The following is a 21,562-nucleotide window of genomic DNA, read 5'->3' on the forward strand; positions in this document are numbered from 1 at the left end:
TTCTACCGTATTATTTTTTTTATATAAAATAAATTTAAAAAATATAATAAATCAAATACACTAAAATATTAAAATAAATTTTTCCAAACAAATTGAAAATAAATTTAAAAATTATTTTTACTTAAATAATAGCAAAATTAACAATAAAATAAGATTTATTCAATATCTAAATAATAACAAAAAATAGTAGCAATATAATAGCAAAATGACACAAAAACAACAACAAAAACAGTGAAAGCAACAATTTTTTTTTTTTGCAAATTTAGGCTGGGCCCAAACAAAAAAAAAGCTTACCCAAGGCCTGTCCCATTTAGAAAATGGGTTTATATTTTTGTCTCAACCCTTTCACTTTTTAATCGGACTTTCGGTCCGAATCGGGTGACTCGACCCGTAATTAAGTCTAATTATAATAGATTCATAGAGCAATTAACAAATAATTCCACTAAGTTCTAAGCTTGGGTTTAAGTGTTACAAGGCCGAAGTTAGAAATTTGCTTTAAGAGCCAAAAATGAATCATAAATTTTACGGAGATCAAAAAACAATTTTATTATCATATTAATTTATAATTTCATAAAATTTAAAGAGATTAAAAGACATATTTACCATCTTTGGGAAGCCAAGACCATTGCTTGTTCCCTTATCTACGCCCATGTATATGAGCATGCATGTGGCATGAGCATGGAGCAAGGGACTGGCCAACCTAAAGTTTGACCCATTAAATTTTATAAGGTTATTTGTTAGTATAACATAAAATTACAGTTTAGTCTCAAAATGATAAAATTTTAATTTAATTTTTAAGAATTATAAAACTATAATCCAATAAAATAGTGAAATTCTATTTTAACTTTCATAAAATCATGTAATTTAATTTTGGCCCTAATTTCACCATTGGTATAGAAGATTTATAAAGATTATATCTCTTATCTGTGCTTTTGATCAGAGGGGGCTGGCAGAGGACCCGACCTCCTTAAAATGGAAAAGTGTTGTTTAGGTCCTTTAGAAATTTTTAAAATTTTAATTTAATAAATGTGAAATTACACTTTGGCTCTTCTAAAATTATAAAAATTTAATTTAATTCTTTAAAACTACAAAGATATAGACTATTAAAAATTAAAATTTCATTTCAGCCACTGAAAAAAGTTTCTAGCTTCACCCCTACATCTAACATGGATATTTAAAAAAAAAAAAAAAGGGTTGGAATGACATAGTGAGTATTATGGTGAAGTAGGGACAGGGGGTTATTTGTCAATGTCTAAATACCAACTTTATATTAATTTAGGAACATGTTAACCAATAATAATAGCGGAAATTTATTGAAATCAAATCAGCGATGAATCTAGAGGGACAAAAGTTAATATATGATAAAATTATATATTAACTCTTCAAAAATGAAAAATATTTTATTTAATCCCTTCAAAAAATGATAAAACTATAAATTAATAGAAAATAAAATTATACATCCACCTCACAATTTTTTTTATTTAATAATAAATATACTAAGTTTACCCATGCCCATAATAAGATGATAAATTGCTAAATGTATTTTAATTTGAAGGTTCAAATTGAGTGTAATTATTGATTTTATTGATTTCAATATATATATATTTAATAATTTAACTATAAATTGTATCATATCTGCTCTTTTTGACATAATGTTTAGAATTATTCAAAATTCCTCCTCAACCCATAAATAGGAAGATAATGTGCTTTAGTGCACTCGAATCCACGTCCTCTTGTATTGCCAAAAATGTACATGTCAATCGAGTTATGACTCAATCGGCATTTTATATATATATTAATTGAATATAATTATAGTTAATTATAATCTTGAATAAAACTATCTTTATTGATCATTACATCATAATTAGTATTTAATAAAATCATAAATATAAAAGTACACCCTCACCTAACTTTATTTTGGACTAAATTGTAGAAAAGATCAACATTAATGTAATAAAAAGAATTAAATAAGCCTAAATTGTAATAAAATTAACATTTATTGTATAACAATGTCTTGAAATTTTTTTTCAATTCTAGTTCAATTCGAACAAAATGCTTTATTTATAGTACCATGAAAATTTTAAAAATATTAATTTTGTTAAACAATAAATGGTTTTTTCAAACAATAATTGTTAATTCTATTTCAACCGGGTCTTATTTAGTTCTTTTTAATAGCATAAGGACTAAATTGATCTATTTAATAATAGAGAGAATAATTTGATTAAATCTTATAATAAAGAGACCTCTCATATACACTCACCTTTTATTATATCTTAATAATGGACATTGAGTCGAATGTTGAGAAGCTTGATACCATTAAGCAAAATATCGAGTTCGAGTTATATAGATGAAGAAAACAATATTAAGAGAATTTATCTCAATTACAAATTTGACTTAATTCGATTCTAAATTTAATCGGATTCAATGCTATAACTAAATATTAGAAGATGTGACTAATATATATCCTAATTGGACCTTGAATCCATTAACTTTTTTCCTATTAGTATTACTCAAAACCCAACCCATTCATAGAAGCACCATACCAAAAATTTAGATGAGATTGTCTCGATATTCAACTTGATCAATCATTAATTTTTAAGCTTGAGACATAATGAAAATACTCAAAGGTGATTAAGCTCATTGATCAAATTGTATACTTAAACTCGATTGTATTCAAGTTCAAGTTTATTCATACTTTAAGTTCTTTAGGTTTTTTTTTTCATTGAAATAATATAAAAAATTAATTAATTACGAAAATAGTATAGGAACTAAATTATTTTAAAAATGGAATGTTCTCTACAGTAATATTGGGTGCCGCCAACTTGTCAGTAGAGGTGTGCATGGGCAGGGTCGGACCCAGGCAAAATTTTAGGCACGTTTTCTAGGCTCGAGACCAGCCCAGCCTAAAATATGGGTCTAAAAATTTGTCCAAGCCCGACCCGAAATAAAATTGTTAAGCCCGAGCCCTGCCCGAGCCTATATTAATTTTTTTAGCTTATTTCATTAAATAAAAAATTTTAAAATATAATAAATCAAATATATTTAAAAACATAAAAACTAACATTAAAACAATAAACAAATAAAAAATGAGACTAAAACAATTCTTAAAACAATATACAAATTGAAAATATAATAAAAAGTGGTTATATTAAAATTAAAAATAAAATGTAAATATGATTAAAAATAAAAATATATATATTTAGTATATAATTCGGGTCGGGGCGGGCCCTGGCCAAAAAAGGTTTACCAAAGGCTTGGCCCGTTTTTCAAACGGGCCTCATTTTTTTGCCTAAACTCATATTTCGAGCCTATATTTTTACCCGAACCCTCCCATTTTTCAGGCAAGCCTTCGGGCCTAGCCAGGTAGCCCGGCTCATGCACACCTCTACTTGTCAGGCAGCACCACCCTAAATTCAACCCAATCATATGCCAATTATTCTCGAAGGAGGAAAAAAATAATTTTTAAATGGTGTCACTTGACACATTGGCAGCATCAGTATGATTTTTTTTAAAATATATGTATTTTCGATTTTATACATAATAAAAAAACACACATTACAAAAAAAATCGTAGTGCCATCTGATATACTAGCGGTATTGGTTTGATTTTTATAAAAAACAATAAAAATCTACCACGTAAAACAAACCCTCTTTTTCTCTCTTTTGGGTTTGGAGTTACAGGGAGTTACAGAGAGTTACAACAGATGATCTTTAAAAAAATGAAATTGGTATCACTAACATGTCAGGTGATATTATAAAATTTTTTTATCATGTATTTTTAAAAAAATTATATTGGTGCCGTTAATGTGTCTGGGGACACCACATAAAAGATTATTTTTTTGTCCCTGAGAATGATCGACATATGATTGAGTTGAATTTAAGGTGGTGCCACATGATAGGTTGACCATACTCGATATTATTGCAAAAAAACACTTCAATCTTCGTAAATAATTTAGATCCTATATCATTTTTGTAATTAATTATTTTTTTATATTAGGCTAATCAAATAAGAACAAACTCTGTATACATACTATTTCTCAGTCCATAATTCTAACTGAGAACTTTACCCAAAAATAAACATCTACTTCATTCAATAATTGTAAGTAAAGCTAAGCAGTTCATATTGTTAAACTAGAAAGTTCCAAATCTGCCGATCAAGTTTACAGACTCCTGTGGCAAAACTTTTATATATATATAATAACATGGTGGCTCTAAAGGCAATCGAAGTAACCAGAAGATCCCAGGTTCATCTTTCTTCTCATAATCAATCATAAGCCCCAGATTCCGTTAAAAACCTCAAGAAAACGATTTCTTCCACCATATCTTTCACTACAAATATAAGCACACGTCGTAAATTTTTAGCATTCAAATGCTTTAATGGGTTTCCTTGATTCTGTCTTTGAATTCTTCGACTGTGATTGGCCAAGCCATAAAAAGCTCAAAAAGAAGCCACTCCAGGTCTGCCATGGCGATTCAACTTCAACTTTCTACTTCTTCTTTTTAAATTTTTTTTGTTAAAATATTCGTTTTTATTTTTTGCAGACAGTGGAGATAAAAGTGAAGATGGACTGCGAAGGATGCGAAAGGAAGGTGAAAAAATCAGTGCAAGGCATGAAAGGGGTGACGCAAGTGGAGGTGAACCCTAAACAAAGCAAGCTCACGGTGGTGGGTTACGTGGATCCCGATAAGGTATTAGACCGGGTCAGGCATCGGACGGGGAAGAAGGTGGAGTTTTGGCCTTACGTGCCTTACGATGTGGTGCCGCACCCTTACGCACCGGGGGCGTATGATAAGAAAGCGCCGCCTGGGTATGTGCGGAATGTGGTAGGAGATCCTCAGGCCGGTGAGTTGGCCAGGGCTACCTCCTTTGAAGTGAAGTACACTACCGCGTTTAGCGATGAGAACCCAAATGCCTGTGTCATCATGTGAAATATTATGAACCTCACCATTGTATATGGTTGTGCTTTTTTTAATCTTACTTTTTGGACGAGTTTTTATTTATTTATTTAATCTTTGTACATTATTATTAGTGTGCTTTTGTTAGGAAAATGTTGGATCCCGCTTTGCATTTTGTATATTATATTAGAAAACGAAAATATATTTTTGGTATATTTTATTATTATCGATACCATGTTGGAATTGTGGTGGTTTGTGATGGTTTATATAATGGATGAGGAGTCGTAAAAGATAGTATATTCGGGTTTTCTAATAGGTTTGAGCACGAGAAGTGAGAAAGTGATGGTTGAGGGTATGAGTATAGATAAAGATTCATTTTCTTGGTCTCGAATAGGGATAGCAATGGAATGAGATGAATAATACTAAATTTACTATTTTCTATATTAGATTTTTATCTTTTTAATAGTTTATATATATAAGGATAAAATGGTAATTTTATATAGTGAAACAGGTTAAGATGGGGCAAATAACATGTTAAGACAATAGATAAATGTAATGTACGGATGACAGATATTTATCATTGTCACGAGTGTAGTCCCAGTACGTGTTTGTCATGTTATAGGTTTACAAGGTAAAGGACTTGCAAAGTCTTGGCCTCACAACTTCTTTACTAGCTTCTACCTCGCAAGCCTATAACATGGATTAGTAACATCTAAAAATAGAGAAATAACATTATGTCAAATTAAAGTATAAAAACTAAATACCAAATTTGAGCATAGTAAAATAACCGTACCATATTTGGACCTTTGATTTTGTATACAACTTGTTATATTAACAAGTTGTTACAATACAACAAATGAAAAGTTTGGACCCACAAGATCCAAAACACTCGGCATAACCAATTGTATACAAGAGAACAAATCAATTAGTAAGGCAAGCAGTTGTCAACTGCATTATTAGAAGGTGTTCTGTTGCTCAACCAACAAACTGATCACTAGTTAGATCAATGAACCAACAATATCAATCAAACACACAGACAAACAACAACAACAAAAATCGAACATTCTGAAATATCATAGATATCTTAAGTACACCTTCCTCTCTTTAAACTTCTCACTCATTGCATTTAAGCTTAATTTCCTTGCTTTTATCTTCTACCACATATGTGCGGAATTAATTATTGTCTAGAAATATAAATTTTCACACATTATTATGTACTTATTATGAAAGAACATAGTTAAACTAAGTTTGGTCCAGTAAACACAATTAAAACATAATATAAAATAATATAGATAAATAATAGGGCATTTTAAAATTTATATATATATAAATTATTTAAAAAATTATAATATGAGGAACAAGAAATCTTATCCATTAGACGGTTCAATTACGGTAGTAAATGAGAATAGTTTCTCTCTTGTTTCCAAACAACCTCCTAAAACGCTTTACCTAAAAACGCCGTCGTTTCACCGCTAATTTCCCTAAAGAAGGGGTCAAATTCCCTATAAATACCCCTCTTGGCCGTTTCCTTCACGTTTTGGATCCAAAAAGCCTCCCCTTCTCTCTTCGATTAGATCTAGAAAAGAGCGTCTTCTCTCTTCAAACCCTAATCTGTGAATCGTCCCTCTTTTAATTAGCTTTTTTCTTTTTCAAATATTTTTCGGGTTTTGGCGGGATAAATTCGGGGTTTTCATTAATATCGCCCAAAGATTTTAGAGTTAAAAATTATTATTTTTTTTCCGTTTCTTGATCCGATCCCGATCTTATTCGAGCTAGGGTTACGTTTTTCCGTTTATTGTTGTTGTTGGTGAATCAACAGATGTCTCGGTGTTTTCCGTATCCTCCACCGGGGTACGTAAAGAACGGAATCCGCGATGAGGCACTAATTGAATCGATTAAGGTTTGTTGAGCAAAATCCCTCAATCGGGTTCAATGTATTGTTGGGTTTTTTTACCCCTTTTTGCTCGACTACTACTGCTGTGTAATTCGATTCCCTCGGTAGCTTTGCTTTTTGATTGTATAGCGAAAGGACCAGAAAGTTTGTATCAGAGAGTTCTAAATTCTGATTAAGATGTTTACTGTTATGTTATGGATATGAAAGCTGTAAAAAGATTGTATAAATGATCGAGAGAAATTTCTTATGTAACCGTTCCCTTAGCGCACTGGCTGTGTGTTGGTTTTCTGGGTTTCTTGTAAAATAAACGGAGATCTTTTAGTGAGTTAAGGTTTAACTATTGAGAAAATGAACCCAAATTATTCAAGAAACAAAGTGATGCTGATTGTTTATTATTAGTTCAGTATCAATAAAGGAACTCTGTGAATGTGTAATGAAGTATATTTATATTTGGGTGTGCAATTGTATGGAAGTTCTACTGAAGCTTAAATTTGAAACTGTGAAGATATAAGCTAGAATTTTGTGAAATTGTGTTTTGCACATGGTGGAATGTTGCTTGAAAATGAAACCTAGCTTGTGCTAAAGCTGCATGTAAATTTAAACTGGAGACTGGAACAAAAAATCATGCAAGTTATATAATGGGAATCATTTAACAGATTATGAAGCTTATATCTTCAATGAGTTTTTTATTCATTAGTAACAGTGAAAGAGTCCCTCTTTCACTTCGATTTGTTCTTGCTGCACATTGGTTCTAGGCCTGCTTGTGTTCTTTCACTACAGTTTAGCTTCTTCCTTTGTATTAGCTAGAATCTAGTGGAATTGCATTTTGCCCATGGTGAAATGTTGCTTGAACATGAAACCTAACTTGTACCAAAGCTGCATGTAAATTTACTCTGGAGAATGGAACAAAGAATCATGCAAGTTATATAATAGGAAATATCATTTAATGGATCATGAAGCTTACATCTTCTGACTTTCTTTTTAATTAGTAACATTGAAAGAGGGACACTTTAACTTCAATTTGTTCTTGCTGCACATTGGTTCTAGGTCTGCTTGTGTTCTTTCACTAGTGGTTAGCTTCTTTGTATTGGCTTCCCCTGTGTGCTCATAAACTAACACTTGCTCTTGTAATTTGAAAATGAAACCTAGCTTGTACTAAAGCTCCATGTTAATTTGCACTGGAGAATTGAACAAAGAATCATGCAACTTATATAATGGAATCATTTAATATACTGTGAAGCTTACATCTTTGATGAGTGTATTTTTTAGCAACAGTGAAGGAGGGACAACCTCACTTGTATTTGTTCTTGTTGCACATTTGTTCTCTGCCTGCTTGTGTTCTTTTGCTACTGTTTAGCTTCTTTGTATTGGCTTCCCCTTTGTGGTCATAAACTGACACTTTGTCTTGTAATTTGAAGATTAAGAGAGAAGAAGAGAAGGCCAAGAAGGAAAGGAAGAAAGAAAAGAAGGAGAAGAAAGAGAAAAAACGGGAGAAGAAAGAAAGAGATAAGTCTCGGGACAGTGGTGAAGCTGAAAGTAAAAAGCGTGGTCATAAGAAAAGGCATAAAGACGAGAGGAGCAAAGAAGATCAAAAAGGAGGAGACCGTCAAAAGAAAAGAGAGAACGAAGTGGAATGTTTTGAGAAGAGTACGCTTACTGAAGAACATGGTCAGGCGGTTGGACCACAGAACTCTTCCGATAGCACCCTTAACAGCAGTAAAAGACAGAAGCTGAGCTCGCCTCCCGACAGTGGGCAAAATCCTGGTGAGTGTGTTTGTATCTCTTCCTTTCCTGAGGGAGGCTGTTTACTTGTTGGGTTTGTTTGCTTCACATGGGCACTGATGTTGTGTATTCAAATTGTTATTATTAATGTGAAGGAAGCATTATCCGGATCCGATTGCCTTCCCAAAGGCATAAAGATCCTGAAGTGCTACCCAGCAAGGAACAGCCTTGCTCTACCTCAGGAAACACTGATGAGGCCTTTGTTCAACGGGTGCATGAGCATGCTCCTAGACCAGGCAAAGAACTGGAAGAACAACCTTGTTCGACTTCAGATATTAAACGCCCGGAGCTAACTTTCAAGCTCGGCAAAGAAAAAGCTTGCTCCTCTTCTCTCACGTCAGAAACTCTTGCTCATAATGCCAAGGTGCCAACGCTGTCAAACTTGTGTACCACTTGCCCTCCGAAATTAGCTTTACAATTCAAAAACCTTGTGGAGGATTGGGTTATGCCTACACTGCAAAGCGAGTCAACCAGTTCTGGCGATGATGACTGGCTGGTTCAGAAGAAGCAAAACCTCAACACTGAGGTTAAAACCCACAAAGATGGAAATCTTAACTCTAACCAAATGAGCTCGACAACTTGGCCACGTGCTTGCTTCTTGCCCGAGGCCGATATATACGCATTACCATTCACGGTACCGTTCTGAACTATATTTTGCACATGAGAAAAAGGCATGCAAAGTGTGAGAAACTAGAAAAAAAATAGTGGTTAATTTTAGTTCATGGTGCTGAAAGTGTGAAGGGTTTGTTGCCAGCATTTCAGCTCCTTAATTTCGTTTTAATGTTGGGAATTAGGACCCCCAATTTGAGGAGAGGATAAATTTTGTGCGGCGACCCCTTAGAAAAAAGTAAAAAAAGATGGCTACTGAGGGCTTTTTCTTTTTAAACCATTATTGGTGAAAAAAGAGAAAGAGGTTATTGATGTATTACAAAATTCAATTCTTTCTAGTAATATGGGTATCGCTCTTTGTTCATATGATCATGTTGAACTTAATTTCCTATTTTCTTGCAATTCATCGGGGCTTTTGTGCTTATGGTGAATATGATGCTAGTGAAATTGAATAGTTTTTTTATTAATATGACTAAATTAGTGTTATTTTATTTTGAAATTAAAATAAAAATTCATGTTTTAAATTGTGTATTAAAACAAAGAATAAAAATTTTAAATATGGATTTAATAAAAATAAGGATCATTTCTTGTTCACATTAGTTTTAGTTTTGATAATTTTCTAAAATACTTAGGATTGTTACAAGTTAATATATATGTATATAATTCAAAAACTAAAATAAATCTAATTGCCAAATTAAATTAATCCTAACAAAAGAAATTAGGTTTACGAAATATGCAATATGAAAATGACTTACACGAAAAGGATGATTAAAAAGAGGCATCAAAACAATCATACAACACACTGGTACTGGTGCCTGATGATTGTGCTTATAAATAGGCATAAACAGATCATATATATGCAGCAGATGAAAGGGACTTGTTTCAATCCAAAACGAACGATTTACAATAAACTGAGAATAGAAAAACGAAAAACACGAACATAAATCGATACAAAACGATCAAATTAAAGACTGCCCGAGCAGTTCCCTAACTAACATCGATCTATTTCATTTCGAACAATTAGAGATGACAAAGGAGTTGCAATAACATAATATACTACTGAACCATAAGATGCTTCGCGATGATCCTTGGTTGTGTCGGTTTGGGAGATCAAAATCCGGGGTACTTCTAATTTCTTCGAGTGCAAGAAAAGAAAGGGAAAGAACGGGGTTCTACATTTTCTGTTTCTACTCACATTATCGAGCATGGTTTATTCTTCTTTTTCTTCTGTTTAGGAGGTTGAAGAACGATTTTAATGGCTGAATCGAAAACCGACTTCACGTTCTGTAGTAAAATTGATAAATACCGTTAGTATAAAGCGTATTCTGTTATATGTACAGTTTATGAAAACAATAGATACCTGCTGTGACTTTGCACTGCATTCGATATAAGCGGGTGCATCAATCTGCTTCCTCAGTTCCTCTCCCTTGCGGATTCGGGAAGAAAAAAGGGTTAGTTTTAACAGAATATTTCTGGAAAAGTATGGTAAAAATACCATGGAGACCTTTATATTAGGGGTTGAATTACATTTTGCCCCTTTTACTCAAAAAATGGACAAATTAGTCCTTATACAATAGATCAAAGAACAAACTGACTTAATTCCATTCATTTTTACACGTGAACTGCCTGGAAAAAATGCAATTTGACTCCTACTGCAGGGAACTCCGTGTTATTTTTACCGGAAAAAAATGGATTAATACGAAGATTGTTACCTGAGCTGCAGAAATCGGCACAGCTCCAGGATGATCATTAAGGTACTGCTTATCGTCCCGGAGATCTAGTTTGTTCGGAAACAAAAATAAAAAAAAGAATGAACACTACAACGCACGTATAAACATGAGTATTCATGGACCATTACTCAACAATTCACTAAAATTTGCAGCACAAAACTATCGAGAACCGTTATAAGACTAATATCCTTCCTGTTGGTAAAAGTACCATAGAGGCCGTTGTACTAGGAGTCATTGCATTTTACCTCCTCTACTAAAAAAAGGATAAATTAATCCTTATATCTTAGATTAAAAAGCAAGCTAGTCCTTTCTATTAAAAATTTTATCCATTTTTATTGTTAAAAACTAATGTAACTAATAGAATAACCAAATAGTTAAACATGACATGCTACGTATACCTCATGCTGTCGTATAAGGACTAGTTTTAATAATAAAAATGAATGGAATTTTTAACAAAATCACCAGTTTGCTCTTTGATTGAACCTAAAGGGACTAAATTGCTCTTTTTTTGGTGGGGAGACAAAATGCAATCAAACTCTTAATATAAGAGCCTTTACCCCTTCCTGTTGCACGACCTTCAGAAGGGAGTTAAAGTGCACTTAATGTTTTCACCTACCAAGCTTAGTTCCAACAAGAACAATCAGAACGCCGGGGGCGTAATGGTTTAACTCCGGAATCCACTGCAAAGAAAACCAAGAAGACAATTATCAGGGAACAATAAATCGAAAGTCAGTATCCAAAAGCACTCCTCTTTGTTTGAAATTTTATATATCTGCATTGCCTTGTAGCCTAACCTTTTTAGAAACATTTTCGTAACTCGCCTTACTAATGAGGGAAAACGCCAATATGAACACATCAGCCCCACGATAACTCAAGGGTCTTAATCGGTTATAATCCTCTTGTCCTGTTGTCCGGAATTACAAACCGAGAATCACCGAATAGGACTGAAAATCTCCACAATGGTTCTAATAACGAAAAAAGTGCAAAGTACCTGCAGTATCCCACAACCCGAGATTAACAGTACTCCCGTTGACAACAACATTCGCACTGAAATTGTCGAAAACGGTTGGCACATAATCCTGTTTTACACCATAACGAAGAAATGTAAGAAAAAGGGTAAACATATCCTTGGTATATCACAGAAAAATCTTATAACAGATTATGAATCAAAAGTATAAAAAAGAGAGAACATTCATATTGTTTACTATCAAAGATCCGAATTCAGTACACTGTAAAGCCGAAAAAGTTTGACAAGGTTTTCTCAAACCGAATTCACTAATAAAATCAGCTCAACAAACATATCTTTTGGCCTAAGACCCCTCTATCCGGTAGCTACATTGGACTTGACCTAAACCCGGAGTTTAGCCGAATTAGACCCTTAAAGGGCAAGCTCTCCTAATGGTATTTTCTGCACTCGAATATCCTCATTTAGTCCAAAAATCAGACAACAAAACATTACCTTTCAAGACCCCCTATCCGGTAGCTACATTGGTCTTAATAAACCCGAAGTTTAGCCAAATTAGACCCTTACGAAAGCAAGCTCTCCTAGTGGTATTTTCAATCAAGACTCCCCCTATCTGGTAGCTACATTGAACTTAACTAAACCCGGAGTTTAGCCGAATTAGACCCTTAAGAAAGCAAGCTCTCCTACCAGTATTTTCTCCACTCAAAAATCGAAATCCTTTTCATTCAATCCAATAAGTTTAGGGAGCTCAACAAATATTTACAACACAACAATTGCATACGAAAAACCAATCTTTAATCCTCATTTAATCCAAAATCTGACAACAAAACATCACCTTTCAAGACCACCACTAAACCCGAAGTTTAGCCGAATTAGATCCTTAAGAAAACAAGCTCTCCTAGGGTTATTTTCTCTGCTCGAAAATCGAAATCCTTTTCACTCGATCCAACAGGTCTTGGGAACTAAACAAACATATCTTTTGGTCTAAGACTCGTCTATCCGGTAGCTACTTTGGACTTGACTAAACCCGGAGTTTAGCCAAATCAAACCCTTAAGAAAACAAGCTCTCCTAGCGTTATTTTCTCCTCAAAAATCGATTTTTTTTCACTCTATCCATCAAGTATTGAGAGTTCAACAAACGTTTACAACACAAGACTTGCATAGACACACACACAGAAACTTCAATCATAGAATCCTCATTCAATCCAAAATAAAACAACAAATAGAAAATTCCTACCCAATTCATAGAAACTAGTTCATACTAAAAACCCAAACTATAATTTTTCTTAAAATAACATAGTAACAATTAAAAAGAACAAAACATTAAATTACCAAAAAAAAGGGAAAAAAAATACCGTGGGGAAACTGTTGCTGGTGTAGGAAATCAGCAAACAAGTTTTACCAACAGCACCATCACCAACAGTCACGCATTTTATAAACCTTGCAGCGCTGCCACTCATTTTCTTCTTCTTTTTTTATTTTTAATGTTTTTTTTTTTAATTTTTAATGAAAAGATTAGCCTCAGATCTTAACACCTGAGGACCAAATTTCGAAATCCCTAATAAAATTATTCCTTTTTTTCTTTAATTAAGAAACGGCATTGCATATTCTTTTCACCGATTAACAGTAAAGGGAAGGAAAAAAAATGTTGAAGGAAACCCTAAAATTGAAAAATTAGAGAGAAAGGGGCAAAATTTTCGTTTTTGATTTTGATTATTTAGGACCGGGAAAAACATGCCGTTTGAATCGTTCATGGAGCTAACCAATCTTCTCCAACTAATTTCATTTTTTCCCCTGAATTTGTTTGGGTTAAATTGCAGAAGAAGTCCTCAATTTATGGTTAATTTTATTTCAAAATGTTCTAATTAAAGGTTTTTCTTTTTTATATATAAAAAATTCTTAAATCTCTTTGGACTTTTAGAAAAATTGTAATTTTAAACCCTCAAAATTTTTTTTTTTCAACTTGTAAACAAAATTTCCCACTAGATATGGATTTGCTTGTCAGAGCTTAATGTAATTACTGAATGCCGAAGGTGGCATAAAAGAAAACATTGTATTTCACTGAGAGGAACCATATAAACACATCCACATATAAAAAAGAAGATTTCGAGAAGGAGCCAAGCTTAGATCTCTCAAAAGCAAGCATAGCCCTTTTTCTGTAAAAAAGAGAACGAAGGCGGAAGCAAAGACGGAGGAGGAAAAGAATAAACACGAGAAGTCGCCGGCGAGTGTAACACGAGCAATGACAAAAATTTCAAAGCATTTCACACTTTTCCTAAAAGAAAAACAAGGTATACAATTCTACCTTCCTAATTGAATGCCATCTCGAAGCCCTAACACTACACCATTGCCTCTTTAAAAATGTCATTTAGAAGAGTTTGCATAAAGCTATACACAAAAACAGGTTCGTAATAGCATCGTTTTCCGCCTCGGTTTTTAAGGGAGAATTCTCTTGACATCGTGCTCTTGTTCGATACTCTTGGCTTGGTTGTATACGGATTCAAACGCTTGCATGCATACGCTCGAAAACCCTACCATTGCTTGAAACACATGCGGAAACCCCATTTGAAGGTTGTTCAAAGTCATTGCTCGTGTTACGCTCACCGACTTCTCATGCTTACTCTTCTCTTCCTCCGCTTTGGCTCTCGATAAGTCCACTTTTGTTTTCTTTTCTGCAATGGGGTCTTTGTTTGTTTCCAGTACAGAAAAAGGGCTGTACTTACTTTCGAGTGATCTAAGTTCAGCTGCCTTCTTCTCGAAGTCTTTAAACGCGGAATCTGCCTTCTTCTTTTGCTTATACTCCTCGGCTTGTTGAACTACGATGGCATGGATTACCGTCAAGAAGCTCTTGATTCCCTCAGACGCTACTTTATCCGGAATCCTATCGACTGCAAGATGCCACTCTTCGCAAAAAGAGTAAATTTTCGATTCTTGACTGGTTCTTAAAAGCGGGTTTTTGCTGAACTGGAAAAGGCTAAGCCGAAGCCAACCAGCAAGGGACTGAATGTAGTCTCGTTGAGCTTTGACTAAGTTGCAGAAAGACAAATGCCATTGCTGGACTTCGAGTTCGAGCTGGAGAGTTGATTGCCGGTGAATCTCGGATGTCGGCTCGTTAGAAGGGATGAAATTAAGGTACTTGAGTTGTTGAACTATGTGTGTGTGAACTTGGTGGATCTCATACATGCTTCTCCACATGCACATCAATCTGCATAACAAGCAAATAACATAGCATTATGCTTTGCAAAAGCACTTTTCAACCGCCAGGCTAAACTAGCGATAGCCAAATTCTTAGTTTTGAAAATTTGCAGTAAAACTACCTCTCCAGTCCCTCTCAATTTCAATATTGAGCAAATTGGTCCTTCTCAAAAAAATCAAAGCAATTAAGGACAATTAGTCTTGAGGTTAATGTTTTTTCCTGTCAATTGTACATAATTTCAATTAATTTAATAACAAATTTAGCTCTCAAAGTTTAGACATTTTATCAATGTGGTCCTGATTTAACAAATTTAGCCAGCAACATTTATATAAATGTGTAAATGTTGAGATTAAATTGGTTGAACTTCTTAAAATCAAGAACAAATTGACAAAACATGTAAACATTAAAGACTAAATTTATTGTTATACTAATCAAAATTATGTACAATTAATGAAATACATTAACATTATAACTAATTGTCCTTAGCTGCTCACTTTCAAATTGACAAGGACTAAATAGCTCTGATTTTTTTTTAAAAAAGGACCAATTTGCTCAATTTCAAAATTGAGCAGGGACCGGAAAATTTTTTTTGCCACAAACTGTGTACATTTAGGACCATAGGATTCCCTTCAAAGAGCCTAAAAAATAAAGGAATCAATAAAAGATTAAGGTTTAACTCTGCATTAGAGACCCCACTAGCCTATATAAGGATAAATGGTCCATTATCCCCTCAACCTCAAAACACAAGCAAAAGACAATAAGCAGCAGTAAAAGCAGTCAAAAGTAAATTCCATGTTAAGGCCATTTTAGCAAGCACTAGGCTTTGACTTTTTAGGCTCTTTTTTTTTTTTTTTATCTTTACTGCCATTGATAGTAACCATCCAAACTTTTGCACTGAATCCTGAATCTGCATTGCACATGCCTTAACAGTACAGTCCAAAACAAAACCCCATATGATTCAAAGTGAAACAGCATAGCATGCCTATGGGTCCCAAATGTGCCACAAGCTTGTCTTCAACTAGCAAAAAAAAAAAATGCAATGCAACACAGTCACATGGGAAGGAAGGAAGACTGTAAAAGTATTATGGAAGTCCTTGTACTAGAAATCGAATTTCATTTTACTTTCTCTATTCAAAAAATATGAGCAAATTAGTCCCTATCAAAGAACAAGCTAGTCCTATTTTTAATAATAGAAATGGATTAAATTTTTAACAGTCTTTGACTTATAGAGATAAAACGCAATTTGACTCCTAGCGCAGGGGCTTCCAAATGTGTCTTTCACCTATACCCCCAATGCAAAAGGAAGACAGTAAAAGTACCATGAAGGGACGGTAGATCAATTTTAGCAATAGAAATGGATGAATTTTTTACAGAAAAATGCAGTTTGCTCTATGAACTATCGTACATGCACTAATTTGCTCATTTTTTAGTAAAGGGGTAAATGCAATTTGACTTCTAGTACAAGGACCAACATAATAATTTAACCAAAGAAAGACTAAGTGACTAACCCCTTTACAAGCTCAAGTAATTGAGGGTAAAGCTCAGATTCTCTGAGTTTAATGATTTCAGCTGATGTAGTTTCAATAGCTTGTGAAGCAACCATCATTTGGGATTCTAATTTTTCAACTTCTTTCTTTGTTTTCTCAGTTTTCATATACTCAGCTCTCTTCACTTCAAGTTTCCTCATATGTGCCACTTTCTTCTCATGTTCTATCTTTATAGCCTCAGCATTCTAAAACCAAAGAAAAGGCCAATAAATTTGAAGAGGGCGTAATTGAAAAAAAACTAAAACTTGCATGCACTTAAAAAAAATTGAGTACCTTGACTTCCTGGTATAGTTTCTTCTCCCAAGCATATAACCTCTCTATGGTGGAACAATGGCTAGTATTTCCTGTATGTCCAACAATGGTGTTTTCCACTATTTTGGGGCTCCAATTCCATGTCCATGTTGTTGGCGTTAAGTTACAGGCATAGTTATTATACCCTTTGCCTATAAGGGACCAAATTGTTAAAAGTATAAAACAGTGAGGCAATGAAGCAAAGATCTGTATATTTCTATACCTGAAAGATTGGGATTTGAAGCTTCTAACAGTAATGAAAGATGGCTACCGGCATCAGCAGCTTTAAGGAAATATTCATCAACTTCTTTAACAATCTCCACTAGTTCTTTACTGTTCCTACAAACAACCATGGCTAGCTCACTACCACTCGAAGGCGGCGTTACCGCTTTTGCAGCTCCAGTAACGGCGGTGACAGCCGTTTCGGATGTAGAAGTAGCAGCTTCCCACTCTTCTTCAGTGACTGAACGAGAAGCAGTAGTGGCTGCTTGTGCGAATGGATCCCAAAAATCCCAGCTACTAGATGGTGGTGGTGGTGGAGGAGGAGGAAGAGCAGGGGAAGCAGTGGTGGTTGTACCCGATGTCCAAGTGTCTGAACCAGGACTCATCGGCGGCTGCTGTGGCGGCGGAGGCGGTGGTGGTGCCGGCACCGGAGGTGGACGGTGTAAAGTGGTTTCATTGTTTGAAAATTGAACCAGAGCTGAACCAGTACCTCGTAAAGAACGAAGATACATCGAATGTGAAGCTGATAATGCTTGTCTAGCTATAACTAATTGTTTTATATATCTCTTCCTTGCTTTACAACGGGAAACAGATTCTTCTCTATCAATCCTTGAATACCAACACCCCATTTTTTTTCTTCTTTCCTTCAAAATCTAAAATTTTCCAGGAAAATTTAAACCAAACAGCTAAAAAAGGAAACTGCTTTACAAAAAGAGAAAAGAAAAATGGGGTTTCAATGTTGTTTCTTTTTTACTTTGTCAAAAGCTTTGCTGCTTTCATTAATGGCAGAGGATTCTTTCATCTTCAAAGAAACAATCTTTGACAGCAAAAATTTGCAGTTTTTTTTTTAAACAAAGACAAAAAAAAACCAGCATTGAACAAAGAGCCATGAAAATGCATATTGTATTGCAGTTTAATGACGAAATTACCCTCTTGAAATGTACTTTTAATTGTTTTTCTTATTAAATACCACCTTGAACATGCAGCAGAGAGCACAAAGCTGCAAACAATTCTGATAATTATTATTTATTTAGTATAATTGGCTAGTTGATGATGTACGGGCATGGATGCTAGATTTGGAAACTTATGAGGGTGTTTATGTCATTTAACTACTTTCAACGGCCACTGAGTAGCTTGAGTTGGACATGGGAAAACTTAAAAAAGGATTTAAATCATATATAAAACTAGTACAGGGCGAAGCATAAAATTTTAAAACACCACAAATTAAATTGTAATTTTATATTTTTAAAATATTAAATTAAATTTTATTATTTTTAAAAGGGTTAAAGCGTAATTTTATTTTTTTTTTTTTTTTAAGGAGTCGAGGCTACTGTCAATCTCTTAACTACGCCCATGAGTTAATATAATTTTTCAGCCACGCTTTAGTTTAATTAATTTTGGATTAAATAATTAAAATTTAAGGATTATAATATTGTCTATTTAAAATTTAATTTCCACTTTTTATTTTTTAAAATAATTTCTCTATTTTTGAATTTAAAATTTAAGTTCAATTATTAATACTATTAAAATTCTTCATTAAAGTTATTGGTGTGGAATTCTAAATTAAAAAATTAATCACTCGATAATCATGTCACAAAAAATTAATAATGTTAGTTGTTCTTTAAATTTATGTCAGCATTTTAATTAAAATAAAATATTTAGATTAACTAATGATATTATAGACATTGAAGGACCAAATTATATAAAAATTCAATTATAAAGATCAAATCTCAAATCTTAACATAGTATAGGGACCAAAATTGGAATCAGACTATTTTATATAATTAGAAGGTAGAGGAACCAAAGTTAAAATTAACCATTATTGTTTAAGAATCTATACTACTGCATATAAAAGGATGTAGTAGTATAGATAAAAGCAGAGGGACCGAAATTGAATATTGACCATTATTGTTAAGAATATATATATATATATAAAAGCAAGCTAGGTGTCAAAGAAGGAATATGTAATAGTATAGATAGTGGTAGTAAATTTTAGGTTAAATATTCTCCAAGTACATGTACTTTTAATATATTGGGAATTTAGTCCTTTTAATTTTTAAAATTTCAAATTCAAGTCTAATTGTCAACAATATTAAAATTTATTGTCAAATTTACCAGTGTGATATTTTGAAATAGAAAAGAATACTAATTTGATAGCCGTGTAATAAAAATTGACTTGTAATGAATATGAATTTAATAGAAGAATTTTAGCGATATTCACAATTGGACTTTAAATTTTGAAAATTAAAAGTAAAAAACTAAAATTCTTAAAATAAAAAATAAAAGAATAAAATTTCAAAATAAGAAGAATATATAGATTTTGAGCATGTTTTAACTTAACATGAATTTCTTCGATCATAAGATTCAATCTCGAAACGAGAGGTCAAACTTTAATGAATTGTTAAAACATTTAATCCATTTACTTTTATTTCAAGGAATTTAGATTTTGATCAATAAGTCATTAAAATTTGATCTCTCGTTTCGAGATTGAATCTGGTGATTGAAGAAATTCATATTGGAATAACTTGCTCTTAAAACGGGCTTAACCTGACTTGATTCTATTTACATTTTAGATAAACAACGCTCAAAGTTCTAAACTATTAATAAGTTTATGCTTTGTGTCACTTAATTTTAAAAAGTTACAAAATGGTCAATGAATTATTTGAAAGTTTCTATTTAAGTCACTAAATTATTAAGTATTTAAACGTCGCGTTTAAAGTTGTTTCATAAATAATAAAAAAAAACTAAATTGTAAAATAAAAAAGAAATAAAAGTTTTCTATTGGTGTAAGTAGTGCAAACATAAAAGATCACACAACAATAATTTTAACAACCCGAGAATTTAAACAAAAACTTTTAAATAGTTCAATAGTATTTTGTAGCATTTTGAAGTTAGGTGACTAAAACGTAAACTTACTAATAATTTAATGACTATGAATATAATTTATCTTTATATTTTCAGGGTAAACTATATTTGTAATCACTCAACTATACTTTTTTAATCACCCAACTAATTTTTAATGTTTTTATTTTTATATTAAACAACTAATGATTTAAAAATAAAATTAAATAAATTTTTATAATTTTCATAATTAAATAATAAAAAATAAACCACATTTTTAATACCATAAAATCCAAACATACACATATTTACATAACCAAAGCAGATTTTCAAATTTAAACAAGCAATGAAAAAAAACCCAAGATTCTAGAAAAGGCATTAAAATGGTAAAATTATTTAAATAGTTTTAGTAGTGTTTTTTTAGGGAAATGTGACAGTGGAATTAAGTGGAATGAAGACAAGCAGAGAGGGGAACATAAAACATTACATGTCAATGTCAGAATCAAGCTAACTGGTAAAGAAAGAATATCATACTCTTGGGACAACATTGCCCTTGTCATAGTTTCAGAATTACCGAGAAAAGAAGGGCAAAGACAGGCAAGTTGTATTCTAAACTGTAAAGTGAATAGTACTATATAAAGAAGTAGGTGTACCAGGGTTGAGTTAGTCATTTCCACCATACACATGGGTCTTCACAGTTCACACTCTTATCAAACCAATCCATATCTTTCTTGGGTTACTACTAATTTCTATGTGCAGCGATTCAACGGCTGACCAAACTCTGCTTCTTTTTTTTTTTTTTTTAGTTTTTATATTATGAATATTAATCATATTCGGATTTTATAGTTGTCCCTTTCGATAATATTATCTTTAAATTTTAAATTTACTTTTTTGCATTGAAAACGTAATGTGTCTTACAGTTATACTCAATCACTTGATATCAAATTCCACTTTATTCATTCTAACTTATCTATTATATACGAATAAAAGATAATATTTGATAAAATTAAATGATAATATTTCAATAAATATATTTTGAATTGATTTTTTTTTTATTATTTTATAAAGTGAGTGTAAGATGGGAATAGTTCTGATAATGGGCCGAGTCAATTGTCTAGATTTGAAGGTCCGTTCAAAAAGTGTAACGGTTTAAATAAAAATATATGCCCAAAAAATAAGCTTTGTTTTTTATATAGGTTAGGCATCAGGTAGGATTTTCTTGGTCTGGGCACAACCTGGACCTGCCCGAATCAGCCTAATTTTTTTTTTTGTTGGCATTTCGTTATTATATTGCTACTATTGTTATTGTTTGGAACTATTGTTTTATTGTTAATTTTGCTACTATTTTAGAGGCATTTGCTTGCTAAGTTGCAACTATATTATTTTTATTTAAGTATAATGACTTTTTTTTAATGTATTTTCAATTTGTTGGGGACATTTATCTTAATATTTTTAGTGTATTTGATATATTATATTTTTTAATATTTATTTTTATATAAAAAATAATCTAATTTTTTTAATACGGACGAACTAAGTCGAGTTCAGGTTTAGTATTTTTAATTAGCGTCAGGCTTAGGTAAAATTTGAAGCC

At 32.6% G+C, this 21,562-nt stretch overlaps 4 protein-coding genes across 4 annotated transcripts; 2 read left to right on the forward strand and 2 right to left on the reverse strand.

Moving 5' to 3' along the window:
- The first annotated feature begins 4,057 nt into the window (after positions 1 to 4,057).
- LOC108486333 (heavy metal-associated isoprenylated plant protein 27) lies at positions 4,058 to 5,118 on the forward strand. Its single transcript, XM_017790337.2, has 2 exons — positions 4,058 to 4,457; positions 4,542 to 5,118. Exons 1-2 carry the CDS (start codon positions 4,377 to 4,379, stop codon positions 4,926 to 4,928), a joined length of 468 nt encoding a protein of 155 aa, XP_017645826.1. The 5' UTR covers positions 4,058 to 4,376; the 3' UTR covers positions 4,929 to 5,118.
- Positions 5,119 to 6,413: 1,295 nt separating this feature from the next.
- On the forward strand, positions 6,414 to 9,611 carry LOC108489663 (uncharacterized). The gene is made up of 3 exons (XM_017794349.2): positions 6,414 to 6,795; positions 8,208 to 8,553; positions 8,667 to 9,611. Exons 1-3 carry the CDS (start codon positions 6,715 to 6,717, stop codon positions 9,215 to 9,217), a joined length of 978 nt encoding a protein of 325 aa, XP_017649838.1. The 5' UTR covers positions 6,414 to 6,714; the 3' UTR covers positions 9,218 to 9,611.
- Positions 9,612 to 10,002: 391 nt separating this feature from the next.
- On the reverse strand, positions 10,003 to 13,674 carry LOC108489670 (rac-like GTP-binding protein RHO1). Its single transcript, XM_017794358.2, has 7 exons — positions 13,230 to 13,674; positions 11,902 to 11,989; positions 11,705 to 11,814; positions 11,527 to 11,590; positions 10,893 to 10,957; positions 10,541 to 10,606; positions 10,003 to 10,464 (listed from the first exon to the last, which is right to left on the reverse strand). Exons 1-7 carry the CDS (start codon positions 13,332 to 13,334, stop codon positions 10,372 to 10,374), a joined length of 591 nt encoding a protein of 196 aa, XP_017649847.1. The 5' UTR covers positions 13,335 to 13,674; the 3' UTR covers positions 10,003 to 10,371.
- A 304-nt stretch (positions 13,675 to 13,978) lies between these two features.
- On the reverse strand, positions 13,979 to 18,060 carry LOC128285586 (protein ALTERED PHOSPHATE STARVATION RESPONSE 1). Its single transcript, XM_053023276.1, has 4 exons — positions 17,132 to 18,060; positions 16,891 to 17,060; positions 16,579 to 16,802; positions 13,979 to 15,079 (listed from the first exon to the last, which is right to left on the reverse strand). The coding sequence occupies exons 1-4, from the start codon at positions 17,757 to 17,759 to the stop codon at positions 14,311 to 14,313; spliced, it is 1,791 nt and encodes a 596-aa protein (XP_052879236.1). The 5' UTR covers positions 17,760 to 18,060; the 3' UTR covers positions 13,979 to 14,310.
- Positions 18,061 to 21,562: the final 3,502 nt, after the last annotated feature.

This window comes from Gossypium arboreum, chromosome 2 (assembly GCF_025698485.1).
Source record: "Gossypium arboreum isolate Shixiya-1 chromosome 2, ASM2569848v2, whole genome shotgun sequence".
NCBI classification, from domain to species: Eukaryota; Viridiplantae; Streptophyta; class Magnoliopsida; order Malvales; family Malvaceae; genus Gossypium; species Gossypium arboreum.

Coding starts and splice junctions, on each gene's coding strand:
- LOC108489670 (XM_017794358.2), bottom strand. CDS start 13,334: ATGAGTGGCAGCGCTGCAAGGTTTATAAAATGCGTGACTGTTGGTGAT. Junction 11,591..11,704: donor ACGAAAATGTTTCTAAAAAG/GTTAGGCTACAA, acceptor TTTTCTTTGCAG/TGGATTCCGGAGTTAAACCA. Junction 10,958..11,526: donor TCTTGTTGGAACTAAGCTTG/GTAGGTGAAAAC, acceptor CGAACAAACTAG/ATCTCCGGGACGATAAGCAG.
- LOC108486333 (XM_017790337.2), top strand. CDS start 4,377: ATGGGTTTCCTTGATTCTGTCTTTGAATTCTTCGACTGTGATTGGCCA. Junction 4,458..4,541: donor TCAAAAAGAAGCCACTCCAG/GTCTGCCATGGC, acceptor TATTTTTTGCAG/ACAGTGGAGATAAAAGTGAA.
- LOC128285586 (XM_053023276.1), bottom strand. CDS start 17,759: ATGGGGTGTTGGTATTCAAGGATTGATAGAGAAGAATCTGTTTCCCGT. Junction 17,061..17,131: donor TTCAAATCCCAATCTTTCAG/GTATAGAAATAT, acceptor GGTCCCTTATAG/GCAAAGGGTATAATAACTAT. Junction 16,803..16,890: donor AACTATACCAGGAAGTCAAG/GTACTCAATTTT, acceptor CTTTGGTTTTAG/AATGCTGAGGCTATAAAGAT.
- LOC108489663 (XM_017794349.2), top strand. CDS start 6,715: ATGTCTCGGTGTTTTCCGTATCCTCCACCGGGGTACGTAAAGAACGGA. Junction 6,796..8,207: donor CACTAATTGAATCGATTAAG/GTTTGTTGAGCA, acceptor TGTAATTTGAAG/ATTAAGAGAGAAGAAGAGAA. Junction 8,554..8,666: donor CGACAGTGGGCAAAATCCTG/GTGAGTGTGTTT, acceptor ATTAATGTGAAG/GAAGCATTATCCGGATCCGA.